The 15,763-nt window shown below is 48.2% G+C and overlaps 1 protein-coding gene across 1 annotated transcript; it reads right to left on the reverse strand.

The window, feature by feature from the left end:
- Positions 1-6,307: 6,307 nt before the first annotated feature.
- LOC143172684 (gastrin-releasing peptide-like) lies at positions 6,308-11,963 on the reverse strand. Its single transcript, XM_076362359.1, has 3 exons — positions 11,816-11,963; positions 10,001-10,251; positions 6,308-6,706 (listed from the first exon to the last, which is right to left on the reverse strand). The coding sequence occupies exons 1-3, from the start codon at positions 11,961-11,963 to the stop codon at positions 6,653-6,655; spliced, it is 453 nt and encodes a 150-aa protein (XP_076218474.1). The 3' UTR covers positions 6,308-6,652.
- Positions 11,964-15,763: the final 3,800 nt, after the last annotated feature.

A 15,763-nucleotide genomic window follows, 5' to 3' on the forward strand; every position in this document is an offset into this window, starting at 1 on the left:
CATTCCATTTTAAAAGCTCATTTGTTCATTTTGTTGTAAATATCTTCTCCTTCTTAATTGGGTGCCGAGTCTAATAATCCTGCCTCGGCTTGTTAACTGTACAATAGCAGTCAGAGTTAATGACCCATTAGTGATTAATTCCTTAAACAGCATCTAATTGCTCACTGTAAAACCTTTTCTTTAAACTGGATTAAATCATCTAGATCCTTAACCACTTCTTTACTCTAACTTTGCTAAGGCTATTAGCCTGGCCTTTTCTGAGTCATCTATTTCTTCTTTTACTTAAACTGTATTAGCAAGATAGTATTTTTAGTGTCTATATTTTCCTTCTTTGCAACATCTGAATTTCTAAGGAAGAATAATACCAATAAAAGACTGCCAGTGAAAATATTAAGAAATGTACTCCTTTGCAATGAGACAATTGCAGACAGTGAATGTTGCTATGCTAACCATGGCATACCACTTTTGGGAGAAGTGGACTTGTAGGACATGGTTTGTCAGTGGTCACGGCTACTCATGGAAGTGTGTAGGCTTTGGCGGGTGAAGCTGTAAATGCTACTTAGAGTTTTCCCAAGAGTAACTTGGTCTTCACTCAGTGTCCTGAATATGGGGCAGTCAGCAAGAGCTGCCCCAAGAGACTCCTGGGAGGAATTGCTACATGGAGATGAATCCTTGCTACCCTTCCATGGGCACAGATCCCTGCTCCTGGGGGTACCGCACCTCCCTTCTCAACACAGGGCAAATGACTAGTGAGGAGGGGCAAACCTTCCTGGGAATGGGAGGCAAGACAAGTTGTGTCTGCTACCAGTCAGATTAGACTCTCCCGTAGTCAAACAGGCCTTGGGGAGGGCAGCCAGTGTCAAAAGCTGAGGAGCTCTTTCCCCTCTCCTTCCCTGTTGTATTTCACTGGGTGAACAGGCTGAACTAGGACCCTAGCTGTGTTTGGAAAGCCTAATTCATTCCCAGGTAAATCCCACATGACCAGTCTGAGCTTCCTATTCTTTTAATTGGGGAGTAGAGGGATGGGTATACATTTCTTTATATTATGCAGACCATTAAATTGTCCACTTTGCATTTGCTTCAAAGTTCTGGAAAAGTAAAATCAAATCACCGTCTCTGCATCTGCTTCATCTGTAGCAATGTCTCCTCTGGCAAATGAGGTTAATCCTGGGTGATTTCTCATTAAGATGTGAAATGCAGAGAGGTAGACTGTTTTTCATGAGAAGTCTTTCCATTAGGCCTGGCTGTCTTTGCCCAGCCCAGAAATCCCAGGCTTAACATACAGAAGTGTTGTGTAAAGTTTTGCACAGGTCAGTAGCATGAGCTATGCAGGAGAGAAGACAATTACTATAAATAGCTTTGAAGATCTCTGAATTAATAATTATGAGGAAAATGCCATCATGAAACTCGGTCTCAATGGCACCATTTCTCGGCAGAAATAGTATTCTGATCTTTCTTCCTTCCCACCCCTGTTCAAAATCCTGTCAGTATTCAAGAAAACTAGCAGAGACACCTGACCTATTTAAGCCAAGGAGAGTTTTGACATGGAGTTCAGCTCAGTTGCTTTCCAGTGGAGCAAGACTGGCTCTCTGTCCAGGACTGACGCTCAGTCCCTGCTGGATGGCATCAGGAGAAGTGGCTACATTGGTTAGTACCTGAGAATATCCCCAGCTGTCATCCCCTCTGGAGCAGCGGGCTGGCCATTGTGTTTGCTCCACTAGCCATGACCGGTCACAGCCCCTGTGAGATGAAAACACACTGAGCTCAGTCATAGTTTAAATTTCTGTTATGAGCTATTGTGTTTGGGGGCAATACTGTTCCCTTCCTCTGTCAAGGTCATGTTAATGTCCGCAGGCGAGATGGACAGTTGAAGGATCTTCTTTCCAGTTGCCTCAGCTACATCTGACAGGGATTTCAAGTAAGAACATTTAGTTACTTACTACTGAAAAATCTCAAGTATCTGTTCAAAGTTCCTGGTTACATCTTTCTTTGGTTCAGTCTGTTGGGACATACAATAAAGTCCAACAGGCATTCAAGGGGTTTCCCTTCAGCTACAGTGTTTTTGGGCTGGACACTCAGGTTCTTTATTCTATGCAGTCAGCATCTTCCTTGTGTCACTGATGCCATGGGTTATAAACCTTGGGACTTTATCAGCTTCCTTTGGTAGTTCATCAACCACAGAGTACCCATTTACAAAATCCTATCACAGGATAAAATGGTGGAATAAAACAAACAGAAGAGAGCAGAACGAAAAGCTGGTTAGACCAGGACACTGGTCACTCTGACAACATTACCACTTTTTCTGGTAGAATGAATATTGTGTCTCCTCTCTCTGAGCATCTCTGTGTTCTGCCAATGCATGATGTGAAAACTGGCTGACATTTGGCAGTCATCCCTCTGTCATATGACATTTCTGCCCCACTAAGAACTGTGAAATCAGCTCTGAAATGTTTTGTTCTGTGTAGAAAAGCAGTTAAAGTAAGTCAGCTAGGCAAGACATTCAGGAGAGAGTTTAAATGGAGGCAGCAGAAATCTGGATGGAGGCAAAGAGATAAAACTGAAGCTTTGGCCACTGATAGAGAAGGGAGTGTTGGGGTAAACAAAAAGGATGGTGTTCCAGCTGCTGACCAGAGCAGGCAGGCCAGATATCCCTTTGATTCCATCTCAGCAAAGAGGCAGGTGCAGGGAGTAAGAGACGGGCCTCTGGGCAAATCCAGAAAGTCAACAAGGGGATGCTAGTTTTAAGCAATGCTTTTAAACAAAGGGCTCCTCAGGAAGACCGGCTCACCAGCAGCTTGTTCTTGCTCAAATGCCTCTGCTAGCTGCAGCGTGACTCAAAACCAGGATGTTTTATATGGCAGGCAAACCTGCAGTTGTTCATGGCTTCATAGTTTATGATGAACCAGTCATAAGCATGCTGCTCCCCCATCCCTTCCCCATAACATCCTAACAAATACCCTTCCAGTTTATCTGATGCTGCCTCTGGGGGATAGGGGAGCCCCATTTTACATGCGGAGAAACTGAGGCACAGAGAAACATGACTCACCCAAGCTCAGACAGGGATGGCATGACTGAGTTACCTCATGCCTCTAGTGCTATTTGAGACCCCTTCGGGTAGTGTGAATCATCCACACATGCCTGGCACATACAACACAGGCTCTGCAAGAGACCCCATACTCTTTCAGTTCCATAGCTGGAGGCCAAGGGTGCTAACAGCAGTAGATGCCTGTGCTTAGCATCCCACCTGGAGGCTGTACAAAGATCTCTCGAGTCTTCAGATAGTGCTTTGGCTTCTGGGCCAGGCTTCTTCTCTTTTATTTCTTGGGTGTATACACACGCACATATTCACTCCAGTGACTTTGGCCACATGAAGATTAAAGGCAGCTTCCCAAGCACCTTCTTGTGGTGCCCCTCTTATTTTGCTCAACTCCTTCCTCCACTCTGCCTTCATCACTGCCAAGGTTGGGCAGGGAAGGTTGATTAAAATGTGTGAGCAAAACTTTCCAGGGATGGCCTAGTATCCCTGAGGATATGTGGCGCTGGCTGAGCTGCTGCACACTTTGTGTAATGTGGGTAACCTGTACCTCACTGTGGAACTGAGAGCCTGCCCTCCACTCTGCCCCAGAAAGAGCTGTCTCCCGCTTCTCCTGCTCTTCTAGGGATTGCTCCTATCTATTGTCTTTCTGAGCAGCCTTCCTTCTGGGTGTTCTGGCAAAGCACTTAGGTATAGCTGTCCCAGCTTGGCCCTGCATTGAGCCAAAATCAAGCCACTTGATGGCAGTCTGCACATGAGCTTTCTCACATAGCTTTTTTTCACAGATCCTTCCTCCGGGAGGGAAGAGGGCCTTGGAGGGAGGGAGGGAAAGACTGGCACACATGAGCAGGGGGATTTTTCTGAAGTGTTAATCCTAACTCCTGGCAAGACTTCGCATTGTCTTTGGGCAAGGTGGCAAACAGAGACAAAAAGAGAAAGGCAAAATTGAAAAGGATAAGCATCTTTAAGTTACAAAAATCCTGGGACAGCAATTAAATACACTGGGTATTCCCTTTGGCTGGCATAGGTTGGGATGTCCACTGAGATAAATGGGATTTACCTTAGAACTCAGAATACCCAAGATGAAGCGTGCAGGTAATCACTAGTAGTCTAATTGACTTCACACCCAGTTGACACTACAGTGCCTTTTTCTCTATGGTTTAGTCTGAGAATACCTGCAGGGTTGAATGAGGGGGCTACAGAGTATATGTTTGGACATTAATTAGTCCTCACCTCAGTTTACTACTGCTCTGGGAGTAAGTCAGCATTGAACTACTACAAAAGGAAATTAAAAGTGGAATTAGACTTGCGTAAGTGGACACAGGTGAGAAATTAAAGGGCCAAGTATTATATATCTATGCCATACGTGCATCTGGGCAGTAGCCTGTCATCTAATACACACGGTACGCTACCAATTTTTGCAAGAAAAAGAGACGCGCGATGAAGTTCGAAACCCGCCATGCCCTGCTGCAGGGGAGCAGCACACCGCGCTCCTCACAACGCCCGCCTCAGACCGCCGCAGGAGCAGCGGCTGCTTCCTCGGTACGGCTGGGAAGCGGCGGCGGAGCTGCCGTGCACCGGCCCGGGTAACGCCCCGCCGGCGCCGGAGTCTCCCGGTGAACAGCCTGCCCGACCAGCTCTCCCCGTAGCTGAGGTCACCGGCGCTGCTCGGGTCACACCGGACACCGTGACAAACAGACGCAGCCCCGGGGCTCCCCTCGCAGCGGAGCGCTCCGGCAAGGGCCTGCCGGCCCGGCGCACCGGGCAGGGGGGCGTGCTGCGGCGCGGGGCTCCGGGCGGCCCCCGGGGCCGGGGGCACCGGCACGACGCCAAGCTGTGCCGGCCCCCGTCCCTGCCGCAGCCCCTCCCGCCCCACCGCCCCGCGGGCCGGCGGCGCCCATCCGTGGGCCGAGGGCGCCGCCTGCTGGAGGCGGACGGAGCTCCACTGCCGGCGGCCACGGGCTCTGCGCTTCGGGGTACGGCTCTGCCCGGGGGGGCTGGCCCTGCCCCGTGGGGTTTAAAGCTGGGACGGACCTTTAGCTCGTCTGGGACCTTTAGCGCCTCTGTGGTGACCCGTGTGTTTGACAGATCATTTGCACGGACGCAGTTACTTTGTGCAAAAACATACATTTCACTAATCCACCTCACCTATTCTCCGTTTCATAGAATGGTTGAGGTTGGAAGGGACCTCTGGAGGTCATCTGGTCCAACCCCTTGCTCAAGCAGGGTCACCTATGACCAGTTGCCCAGGACCATGTCCAGATGGCTTTTGAATATCTCCAAGGAGGGAGACTCCGCCACCTCTCTGGGCAATCTGTGCCAGTGCTAATATTGCCCTCGTGGTGAAAAAGTGGTTCCTGATGTTCAGAGCAAACCTCCCGTGTTTCATTTGGTGCCCATTGCCTCTGGTCCTGTCACTGGGTATCACTGGAAAGAGCCTGGCCCTCTCTTCTTTATACCCTCCCTTCAGGTATTTATACACATTGGTAAGACCCCCTGAGCCTTCTCTTCCCCAGGCTGAACAGTCACAGCCTTTCCTCATAGGAGAGATGCTCCAGCCTCTTAATCATCTTTTGTGGCCCTTTGTTGGACTCTCTCCAGTTTGTCCATATCCCTCTTATGCTGGGGTGCTCAGAATTGGACACAGTACTGCAGGGGTGCCCTCACCAGTGCTGATTAGTGTCACCTCTTTATCCAGACCTGCTTCTCCTGCTCTGTGTTGAGCTGTGCATGGACGGATGCTTCCTGTCGTCCTTACAGTCTGGTCTGTCAGTGCTCTCCTTTGAGGAAAGGTGGCAGCACGTTATCTCCTTGTCTGACTGTCCAGTCCAGAAAACTACAGGTGAGCAAGGAGCATTGCTTGGCTATAATGTGCTGTAGCCCCACAAAAGGTGTCACGAGCTTGTTCTCCTGGGAGGCAATGTTCCTCCTTTAGTCTCACGTAGACACACAATGGTACTGGACCTGCTAACATTGTGTGGTGGGAGCATGCTGAGCTGCCGCATCACCTCCGAGTCAAACAAGGGGGCAGAGTATCTTTCAGGGGATCTCCCTGCTGCCTGCATGTGGAAGTGCATCACACGCTCTGTACTTGGCCCACCGATACCTTGGGAAGGCAGTGTCAGCTTCCCTCTATTGAAAAAAAATTACAGACCAGGGAGCAACTCAAGGAGAACAGCTTCAGTGGAAAATGAATCATTCTGTTGTTTCTTTGTTACTAGCTGTGGCACAGCCAATTTCCATTTTATTAACTCAAATAAAAGTATAAACTGAGCCTTTTTATTAGTACTATTTATTGCAAATGTTGAAATGTCATGTAGTTTCGAACTAAGAGATGAACTGATTAGATAGGTTAAGTCATATAATTAATTGGAAGACCCTTCCATGACAATTATATATATCAAAGCCATTCAAGTGAGAAAATGCAACCTTGAAAATGAAGTAGAGAGTTTAGTCATTGCTGAAACATACAAGAATACGTGTATTTAGATATTTTACACAAAGGAAATCTTGTTTACAGAAAAAAAACCTTGTTGATTATCTGAAACAATCAAGTGCTTGTGAAATATAGTCTCTTACAGAAAGTATTCCATTTCTTCATAATTTAGAGACCTTCTTTCAGCTTGGAGTGCTCTCTTTCATATTCACAACTTGAAGCAGATAGTCCATCATCTAATAAAAAGAGAAAAATATTATTTATAGACCAGTCCCGAAAAAAGTCATTCACTAAGTTAATAAGCCTAATGTATATCTGCTCTGTGTATTCACATAAGAAACACATTACTAATAATCTTTCCAAAACAGACCTCATTTGTCTTGGTTAGCGTAATAACCAACTGCCAAAGTAAGAGGAAAGTCATCCTCCCAAATAATTCTGTCTGCCATCTCATTTATATTGTGTCTCATTAGTGTTAAAAAGCCAAGTCATAGAAACAATTTAAAGCTTATTTTCCAACTTACTTTTACACTTAGGCCAACTTGCAGGAGAGATTTCCCTTCTGATCTTTAACTACTTTAACTGTAATTTATTCACAGAATAAAGAGCAGGCAAGATCTTAATTTGCCTGGTATTAACTGAAAACAGAAGAAAATAACGCAGGTGCACCACCCTAAGCCTAATTCCCAGAACTATTATGCTCATCTCTTTGGCTTTTTTGACTGTGTGTTACAGCACTTTCCCTACTCTGGGTGAGTCTTTTAGGAAAAAAAAAATTATTCGTGAGAAATGTACAGCATGGTGTGAGCATTAGTGGTGAATAATGCACTGAATGAATTTGAGCTAATAAGCAAAACCCTGAATTATCTGAAGTACATATCTGTATTTACTTCAGCAGCCTTTGGCTTTGGGGATTTCTGGTCTTAATTCAGCTAAATTTGAAAAAGTCCATGAAACAAAGTCCTCATAGTACACTTCTTCCCTTACGTTTTCACTGCCTTCGCTTATGTTCAGCAGGGGGGAACATAGGGTTGCACACACACAGAGATAGACTCCTCGTGGTTAGCATCTCTGCAGGTGCATACTCAGTCTACGAGAATTATAGCCCCCTCGATGGTGATATGGTCTTGGGACAGCTATTCTATCAGCTGACAGTAGGGTTCATGATTTGCCTTTTTTGGTCACATTTCAATACCTCAATCCAACAGGCCATTTCACAGTGAACAGTAACCCACTGTGTATATGGTGTCTGGTTCCTTCTAAAATTAGTTTCTATTTCAAACTCAAACACAATATGGTTGGAAAAGTATTTAATGCCAAGTACAAATTTCTCATATGCACTGCATCATCACTGTCAGTTTACTCTACCTGGCCATCTTCCACTGAGGCAGGTAGCTACATTCATCATTCCTGTACATGGACACCTTCATTAGCTGTGGTACAGCAGCACCCTAAACGAAGGTGTTGTCTAACCAAAGTTTGTGCAACATGGAACCCCTCACATCCAGAAAAATCTACAGAATCAAAATCCAAAGGTCATTTATGCTTGTATCTTGTGTCGCCGTGTACGTGTATGACTGAATTTCATATGTATACCAGAATTCCGCCTTTATAAATAAACAAGGCCTCCTTTATTAAAAATAATGATTATAATTATTTAAATGTTTAGGAAACTATCACAACCCTCAAAAAAGTAAAGCACATTCCTTTAAATCTTCAGGTCTTCTTCCTCTGGAAGGCAGATCTCAAAAAGGTATATAGCTTAACTCTCAGGTGCTGGTTTTTTACTTTCTGAAGCCAAAGGAAAAACTATACATCGTATCTTATCTAGGCTGCATATAATCAGGTATTGGAGTCCAACAGTAGGAAAGCACAGGTTACGTATTACTTTCATGATTATGTTTTACTTCAAGATGGAGACAAAGTAACTGTTGAATGCTGGAAATCAAAGGTTCTATGTCAAAATGATGCTCTGCAAGTTGTCATATATCTTAGTCACATGAAAGACATGGTTTTTTTACTAATCATTGGAGAAATCTGAATACTTAAGGCAATAATCTCATTATTCCGCATATATGTTCAATGTCTGACCACAAAAATGTGGATATTGATTTAGGGTAAAAGTATACACATATGGATATAATTCAGTGTACCGGAGGCAACTTTCAGCCTTCGTAGGTACAGTTTATTACCAGATACTTTTAGAAGTCAGAATATTTCCCTCTTTACATAGCATAATGGAATTTGTTCATCTAATTTGATTACAAAGCTGCACACTGAAGACATGAAGATGAGATAAATAGTTTCCTTTTTATATAGTTATTAATCACAGTTATTATAAGCGTCACTGTCATAAAGCCATAGCCAGAAAGAAACCTATGGACAGCATTCGTATCAGTGGTGTCAGAGACTTAAATAATGGATTAACTTAATGGGTAAATTTTTACCCATATTCAAGTAAAAAACAAAGCATTCACTGAGTTCACTGCACCAGGATTTCAGGAGGGAGACTGGGCTAAAGTTAGCCCAGGGATATTAACTACATCATCTTACAGTAGAATATGGGAAGAAAAAAAATCTTCCCATTAATGTCTTTAAGGGGGTGTATTAATCGTTTCATTCTATTTCAATGTCACCCAAAAGAATTCTGCAGCTATATCACCATTACTGTACCTGATGCATTATAAAGAAAGGAGTTTTCTAGTAAATTCTGCAATTTACATTATGTCATTTAGACCCTGATTACTTTCTGTAAAACCTTACTGATATCCTTCCAAATGTATTTTACAGGATTTTCCAAAAGAATAGGGGTGAATCTGTTCCAAAGTCTTGTTATCTTGTTATATAGTTTTAGTAAGCACACTAACTTGAGGGAAGAAGTGGGTTCTAGGCACACATTATAGCTTATCAGTAGCCACAGACTCATTTTGCAAGACCACAGATGACTACAGTAGTGGCCAGCACCATCAGCTGGGGGGAAAAGACTTGCACAAGACAAAGACAGAGCTGGGAACAGAAGAAACTCTCCAACCCAGTTGCTCTATCCACTGATTGGCAGTACCTCACAAGCCACACAAGATAATGACAGCCAGAACGGCAACCGAGGGAGATGGTCGATATGATGACACAACACCCTTTGCCTTCTTCCTGCCATCTGTATTCACACCTGTTTTTCACACTAGCTTGCTTGTGCTGAGCTAATACAGAACTTGGTGCTGATGTGGTCACCTGAGCATGAAGTGCTAGAAAAGAAAAGAATGGAACGACCGAGCAACTTGAAGGGAATCCGGACAAAAAAATCTGCTTAATGCTTGCTGAGTTTATGCCCAGTAGCAAATTAATTCATAAAATTACAATCTGTGAGTGACAATCTGTAATCCAGAGTAGAGTCTTACTTTACTGAATGACTAGTCCATGAGATGCATTTCTGCTACTTTTCTGGACAATCCACAAGTTAGAGGAAGCTGATATGTTACTGTAAAATGAAATTTGAATACATGGAGCATTTTTACAGGTTTTATCTTACTTACATCTTTCCAACTGCTATTGTCATCTGTCTCCCAGGTGTTCCTGGTATGCCAGGGAAGCTCTCCTTTTAAAAAGTGAGCACTTTTATTTTCATTCCCTTCCAGCAGCCGTAGCAAATATTTTGAGATTTCTTCCCACTGCAGATAGTCTTCCAGCTGCTTGATATTTTCAGGTACTGCTGAAAACGGGGTCTTGTTTTCGTCTTCATAAACATAAGGAAAATCTCCAGTGCTCTTTTTCCCCATTAAATGTCCTGTAACAACAATGACAGTAGCATGAAATTAACCAAAACAGGTATAACTTTGATTGTTCAAACATCAGCTGGAAGTTGTTATTGACTAATAGTATGAAGGGAAGGGAAGGGGTTAGATGATGTAAAAGTTGAAGCACAACTGGGATTGGAGATTTTGTCACAGTGTCACACACAATTAATTTCCTCTGTCTCTTATGCTAGGTTGTCAGGGAAAACGTTGCTGAGAACGGGGCAGAGATAACCAAGCATTTTGCCTGAAGCTAGGGAGAGGCACCTGGTGAGATTTGCTGGAATAAGTGGATGGAGAAGCTGTAGGTTTTAGGCTTTCCCTGCCTTGGCGTGGGATGTGGGAACTGTAGTGTAAGCCTATGTTCCAGGGCCTTTCTAGGAGCTAAACTGGATGCACTTTTGATATACCATGCTTTACTGTCATCAAAATGAAATCATAGTTGGCTTTAGGCTGCAAAGGAGATGACTGGAAACGGGAGGGGGAGAGACAGCACTGGAGGAGCCTCCTCCAGGCTGAGCACCCCAGGGCCCTGGCTGGGACCAGGGCTCCGCAAGGTGTTAGCTGCGCCTTGGGGTGCTGGGGAGCTCGTGGGTCCCGCCCAGCTGCCTTCGGGATTGGGTCTGGGTTCCCGCATCTATGAAGAAAGGTAGCGGTAGGAAACATAATCGCCAAATAAACACATCAAAGGTAGCAGGGAAAGCTGCATTACCCCGCACCCTCTGCCCCGCACAAGTGCGGGGTGCTGCGGCGGAGGCCGAAGGCTGTCCGGGACGCGGGTTGCTTCCGCGGTAGCAGTGCTCCGCACCCGGTGCTCAGGGGCGGGAGACCGCCGGCGGCGGGCCGCCTGCGGCGGCCGGCCCGCTCTCGCACAGGGGGCTGCCGGCCCTCGGGGAGCGCGGTGCTTCCTGCCCTGCCCCGCCCCGGACCGCCTCCGGGCAGCGCGCAGAGCCCGGCCGGCGTTGGCAGGTACCGGGGAGCGCCCGTCGGGGACGCGCTCGCACGGCGCTGTCCGCTCCGGGGCGCACGGCGCCGGCAGGACAAGACCGGCCCGGGCCGGGGGGCGCCCGCCGCGCGTGGAGCCGAGCGGGACCGGCGGGACGCCCAGCACCGGGAGGCGGACGGCGCCGGGCGCAGCTCCGCACGCCCCGCTCCTGCGGGCGCTGCCCGGGGCGGCGCGGCACGGCCCCGCACCGTGCCGAGGAGCCTGGCGCCGGTGCGAACCCGGCCGGGGACCCTGCCGGCAGCAGCCCGGCGACGGCGGGGACAGCGCAGCCGGCACGGGAGGCCCGGTGGGACGCTGGGCCGTCGCAACCCTGTCCTCCCGGCCGAGGCCGCCTAGCCGCTGCGGCTGCGTGCCGCTGCCCCCGGAGGCACGGAGGGCCGCCGCGGAAGCGGCTGAGCGCCGTCGGAGCGGCGCGGCGCCGGGCGGGGCGAGGCGCGGCGCGGACGGGGGCCGGGCGGAGAGAGGGTCGGGCCGGTCCAGCGGCTGCGCGGCCAGCCGGGGCGGGGAGGGGGCGGGCGGGCTGCCGGGCGCCGGGCGGGACGGAGACTTACCCACAGCCCAGTGGCTGCCGCGGGGGTAGATCTTGGTGAGCGCGGGGGAGCCGCCGGGCTGCAGGGGCGCCGCCCCGCCCTGTGCCGCCAGCAGCGCCAGCGCCAGCAGCGGCAGAGCGCCGGGCCGCCGCGGGCCGCCGCCGCCCATCGTGCCGGTGCCGCTGCCGCCGGTGCCGGTGCCGGTGCCGCCGAGCCGCGCTCCGCTGCGGGCCGGCTCCGGCTCCGTCTGGGCGAAGCGCTGCCGCCGCTGCCGCCGCTGCTGCCGCCGCCCCCCATTTATACGGAGCCAGGACCGGGAGCGAGCGGAGCTCCCGCGCCTGACGCCTCCTCACGGGGCCGGGGCTGCGGCCGCCCCCAGCCCCCCGTCCTGCCTCTGGCGGGGGCGGGGGCCCCGGCCCCCCGCCCGCCTCCCCGCCCCGGCAGGCTCCCGAGGCTCAGCCCTCCGCGGCGCCGAGCTACCCTCCCCAGCTGCCGCCGCGGGAGCCCCGGGGCCGGCCCTCGCTCGACAGGCATTCCTGAGGTGTACCGCGCCGCCGCTGCTCCGCCGTTGCCCGCCCCGCTCGTCCCGTCCGGGGTCCCCTCCGCGCCGTCCTGCCCGCGCGGCGGGCTGGCCCCGGCCCCGTCTGCGCTGAGCCTGCTTGGGCTGGTTCCCGTGCCAGCCCGTTTCTGTGCCAGGCCGCAGGAAGTCGGTCCCTGGGCGCTTTCACACTTCTGGAGAGACCGACCAACGTTTCCCTTGGGGTTACTTTCTCGATTACATTAGAAAAACAGAAGGTTCTCAGAATTTTGTTTTCCCCTCACCTCCCTTCGTCTTACGCGGTTCGGTGCTCTGAGGTGGCCTGGGCGACCTGGGACCTCAGAGCATGTGGAACGGATGCTGCCGGTGGTGCTCAACGTGACCGATCAGCCCAGGGCCTCCTCACCTGGGGCGCTTGTGCGGCGTCGGCAACAGCAACAGGCACCGCACAAGCGCTGATGGAGAGGGGTGGCCCTGCTGCGGGAGCATGCGGTTTGAGAGGAGACACAAGGGGCTTTGACAGATGCAGAGGAGATGGGTCAGGGAATGCCGATGACACTGTGCGGTTTACCCTCTGCCATGGGGGACTGTGTGTACACGTGTTAAACTTTGCTTGGTAAAAAGGGTTTCACACTGTCGCCACAGACTGCTGGACCAGGGAGCCAGGGTGACTAAGTTACATTTCTGTTACAGGAACTATTTTTCTGAAGAAGACGTTTCTGTTAAAATGAATGTCTTCTTTACGGAAAGCATTAAAATGTTCACAGAGGTGGTTTGCTGCTCTAGACTAAAATGATGGAACAGGTTGAAAAATTTTTACAGGAAATTATGGAAAAAACAATGCTCCAGCATTTTTTAAGCAGGAGGAATGGCTGTAAAATGACCAAACTCAAAGGAAAACATCACTTGAAGCTCATTAAAATAGAAGATCTTGTGCAAAGAGTTTCTTTTAATTTCCAATATCACATAAATTTACTGTCACAGGTGACAGTAATGTGGCTCAGATTTACAGGACTTTCTTCTTTCCTTGCACAGAGACCCTGTAAATTTTTGTGCTGGTTTTGGCTGGGATAGAGTTAATTTTCTTCACAGTAGCTAGTACGGGACTGTTTCGGATTTGTGCTGAAAACAGTGTTGATAACACAGGGATGTTTTAGTTACTGCTGAGCAGTGCTGACACAGAGTCAAGGCCCTTTCTGCTTCTCACCACACCCCACCAGCGAGTAGGCTGGGGGTGCACAAGGAGTTGGGAGGGGACACGGCCGGGACAGCTGACCCCAACAGACCAAAAGGATATTCCATACCATGTGACATCATGCTCAGCATATAAAGCTGGGGGAAGATGAAGGAAGGGGGGGACGTTTGGAGGGATGGCGTTTGTCTTCCCAAGTCACTGTTACGCGTGATGGAGCCCTGCTTCCCTGGGGATGGCTGAACACCTGCCTGCCCATGGGAAGGAGCGAATGAATGCCTTGTTTTGCTTTGCTTGCGTGCGTGGCTTTTGCTTTACCTATTAAACTGTCTTTATCCCAACCCTCGAGTTTTCTCACTTTTACCCTTCCGATTCTCTCCCCCATGCCAGTGGGGGGGAGTGAGCGAGCGGCTGGGTGGTGCTTAGTTGCTGGCTGGGGTTAAACCACGACAACTTTTCAGCACTGTAAGGCACCTGGAACTGGCCAACTTTGTAATAGTTAATGGATGAAAAGATTTCCATCCTGAAGAGGCAGTGTGGAGGAAAGGATGGATGAATCACTGAACGAGACAATATATGACTGTAAAGGCCATGAAGAAGTGGAACACTTAAATGCATACTCAACTTCAGGCATGTAAGTAGTTTCACTGAAGTGAAGGTGGATGAGTAGTAGAGGAATACAGTCTTGATGTGCTGTTTGTCCCAGAGGAGAACAGAGACAGGGATGAAGTCACATGGAATTGGTACAGTTTATGTGATGATTTTGCTGTCTAGAGAACTATGTCAGGAAGTAGGATACACAGTTAACAGAGCTGACTGTAAGGGACTTGCCAGATCCTTCAGCTAGCCCTGCACGATTGGAGCCGAACTATACCCAATGGAAACTACCATGGATGTGAATTAACATAATTACTGGGCAAACTATGTAGTACAATCACTTTTGAAGTCAATTGTGTATCCTACTGTATGAGCTAAATTGTTCCCTTGTTTAATCTTAGTTTATTGCATCTTCTTTTAATGATTAATGTGATTCATTCTTTTATTTTGGTTATTAATTATGCACTCTTGTTTAATTTACAATAGTATTCTCATGCCTCATCACAGTCATGAGTTTCACTGTGCAGCCTGCAGTACAGCTACAGACAACGTGTTCTGTGCTGAGTGACAGCTGATCAAATACAATATTGCCATCGGTGGGAAATCCTAATTGTTTATTACAATTCAAGACAGGAAATTGAAAATTCAGGAAACTGTCCATTTTCAGAAGAAAAAAAAAACAAAGCAAAATATTTGGCTTTCCTAAGCTACAGCGGCTGTACTGGAAGCCCTCTGACTGTCCTTGCCTCCCCGGGCTGTTGTGCTGGACCTACCTTTGCGTTGGGGCCTCAGCCCTGGGCTGCATCCATCAGTCCTCCCTGTGGCCTCTGGGACCGTGGTGCACAGCACAGTGCAGCACAGCATGCCCTCTGCACAGCGCGGCTGCTGTTGCCCCTTGTTTCAGCCCTGGTCGCTCCAGAAGCCACCGACATGGGTTCCCTCAGACCCTGCTCCACCAGACAGCTGAGCTGAGGGGAAGCCATCAGCAGGTCATCTGCCTGAAACTACCACATGTGCACAAATTGACTTAGGAAGTCACTTGTTTCCTAGTACTACGTTTCGCATGGTACTTCTGTTACTTTCAACTGTTTCTGGTATTTTTGCTTCTGTTGCTTTATGTAGAGCTTATTGAGGATTAACAACATAAAGCAATATTGAAACCTGGTCAATAAGTCATATATAGCTGCATATAACACCTATGCTGCTGGTAAGCTTTGGCTAGTAATGCCAAACCATGAATTCTTACTCAGTTCCTTGTTGCCCAGTAGTTGTAAGTCTCTTTTACCACAAACACTATGCAAACAAATAAACTTTTCTCATATTTTGTATATATAATATGTCCTCATACATTTCATGTGTTAAAGGCTATGCCTTCACATTAAATCTCATTTTGCATTGCCTTGAGCTACTTTAATTTGAGATTGTTCCTTATACGATCCCATTTTTATACCTTGTATTATGGACTTAATGAAAGTTTAAATTAGTTTGCCCTTTAGGTGATTAAAGTTACAGTGAAAAATACTGATTTAAAGAGTTGATCAAATTTGGGTTGGAATTTTCTTCTTAATTAGGATTAGCTTTTTGAGTGGAGGGATATTTTTGCCAAGAAAAACACATTTTCAGGGTTTTGTCATAAAACAAA

Source organism: Aptenodytes patagonicus, chromosome Z (assembly GCF_965638725.1).
Source record: "Aptenodytes patagonicus chromosome Z, bAptPat1.pri.cur, whole genome shotgun sequence".
NCBI lineage: Eukaryota > Metazoa > Chordata > Aves > Sphenisciformes > Spheniscidae > Aptenodytes > Aptenodytes patagonicus.

Coding starts and splice junctions, on each gene's coding strand:
- LOC143172684 (XM_076362359.1), bottom strand. CDS start 11,963: ATGGGCGGCGGCGGCCCGCGGCGGCCCGGCGCTCTGCCGCTGCTGGCG. Junction 10,252..11,815: donor CGGCAGCCACTGGGCTGTGG/GTAAGTCTCCGT, acceptor TTGTTGTTACAG/GACATTTAATGGGGAAAAAG. Junction 6,707..10,000: donor ACAATAGCAGTTGGAAAGAT/GTAAGTAAGATA, acceptor TCTTTTTATTAG/ATGATGGACTATCTGCTTCA.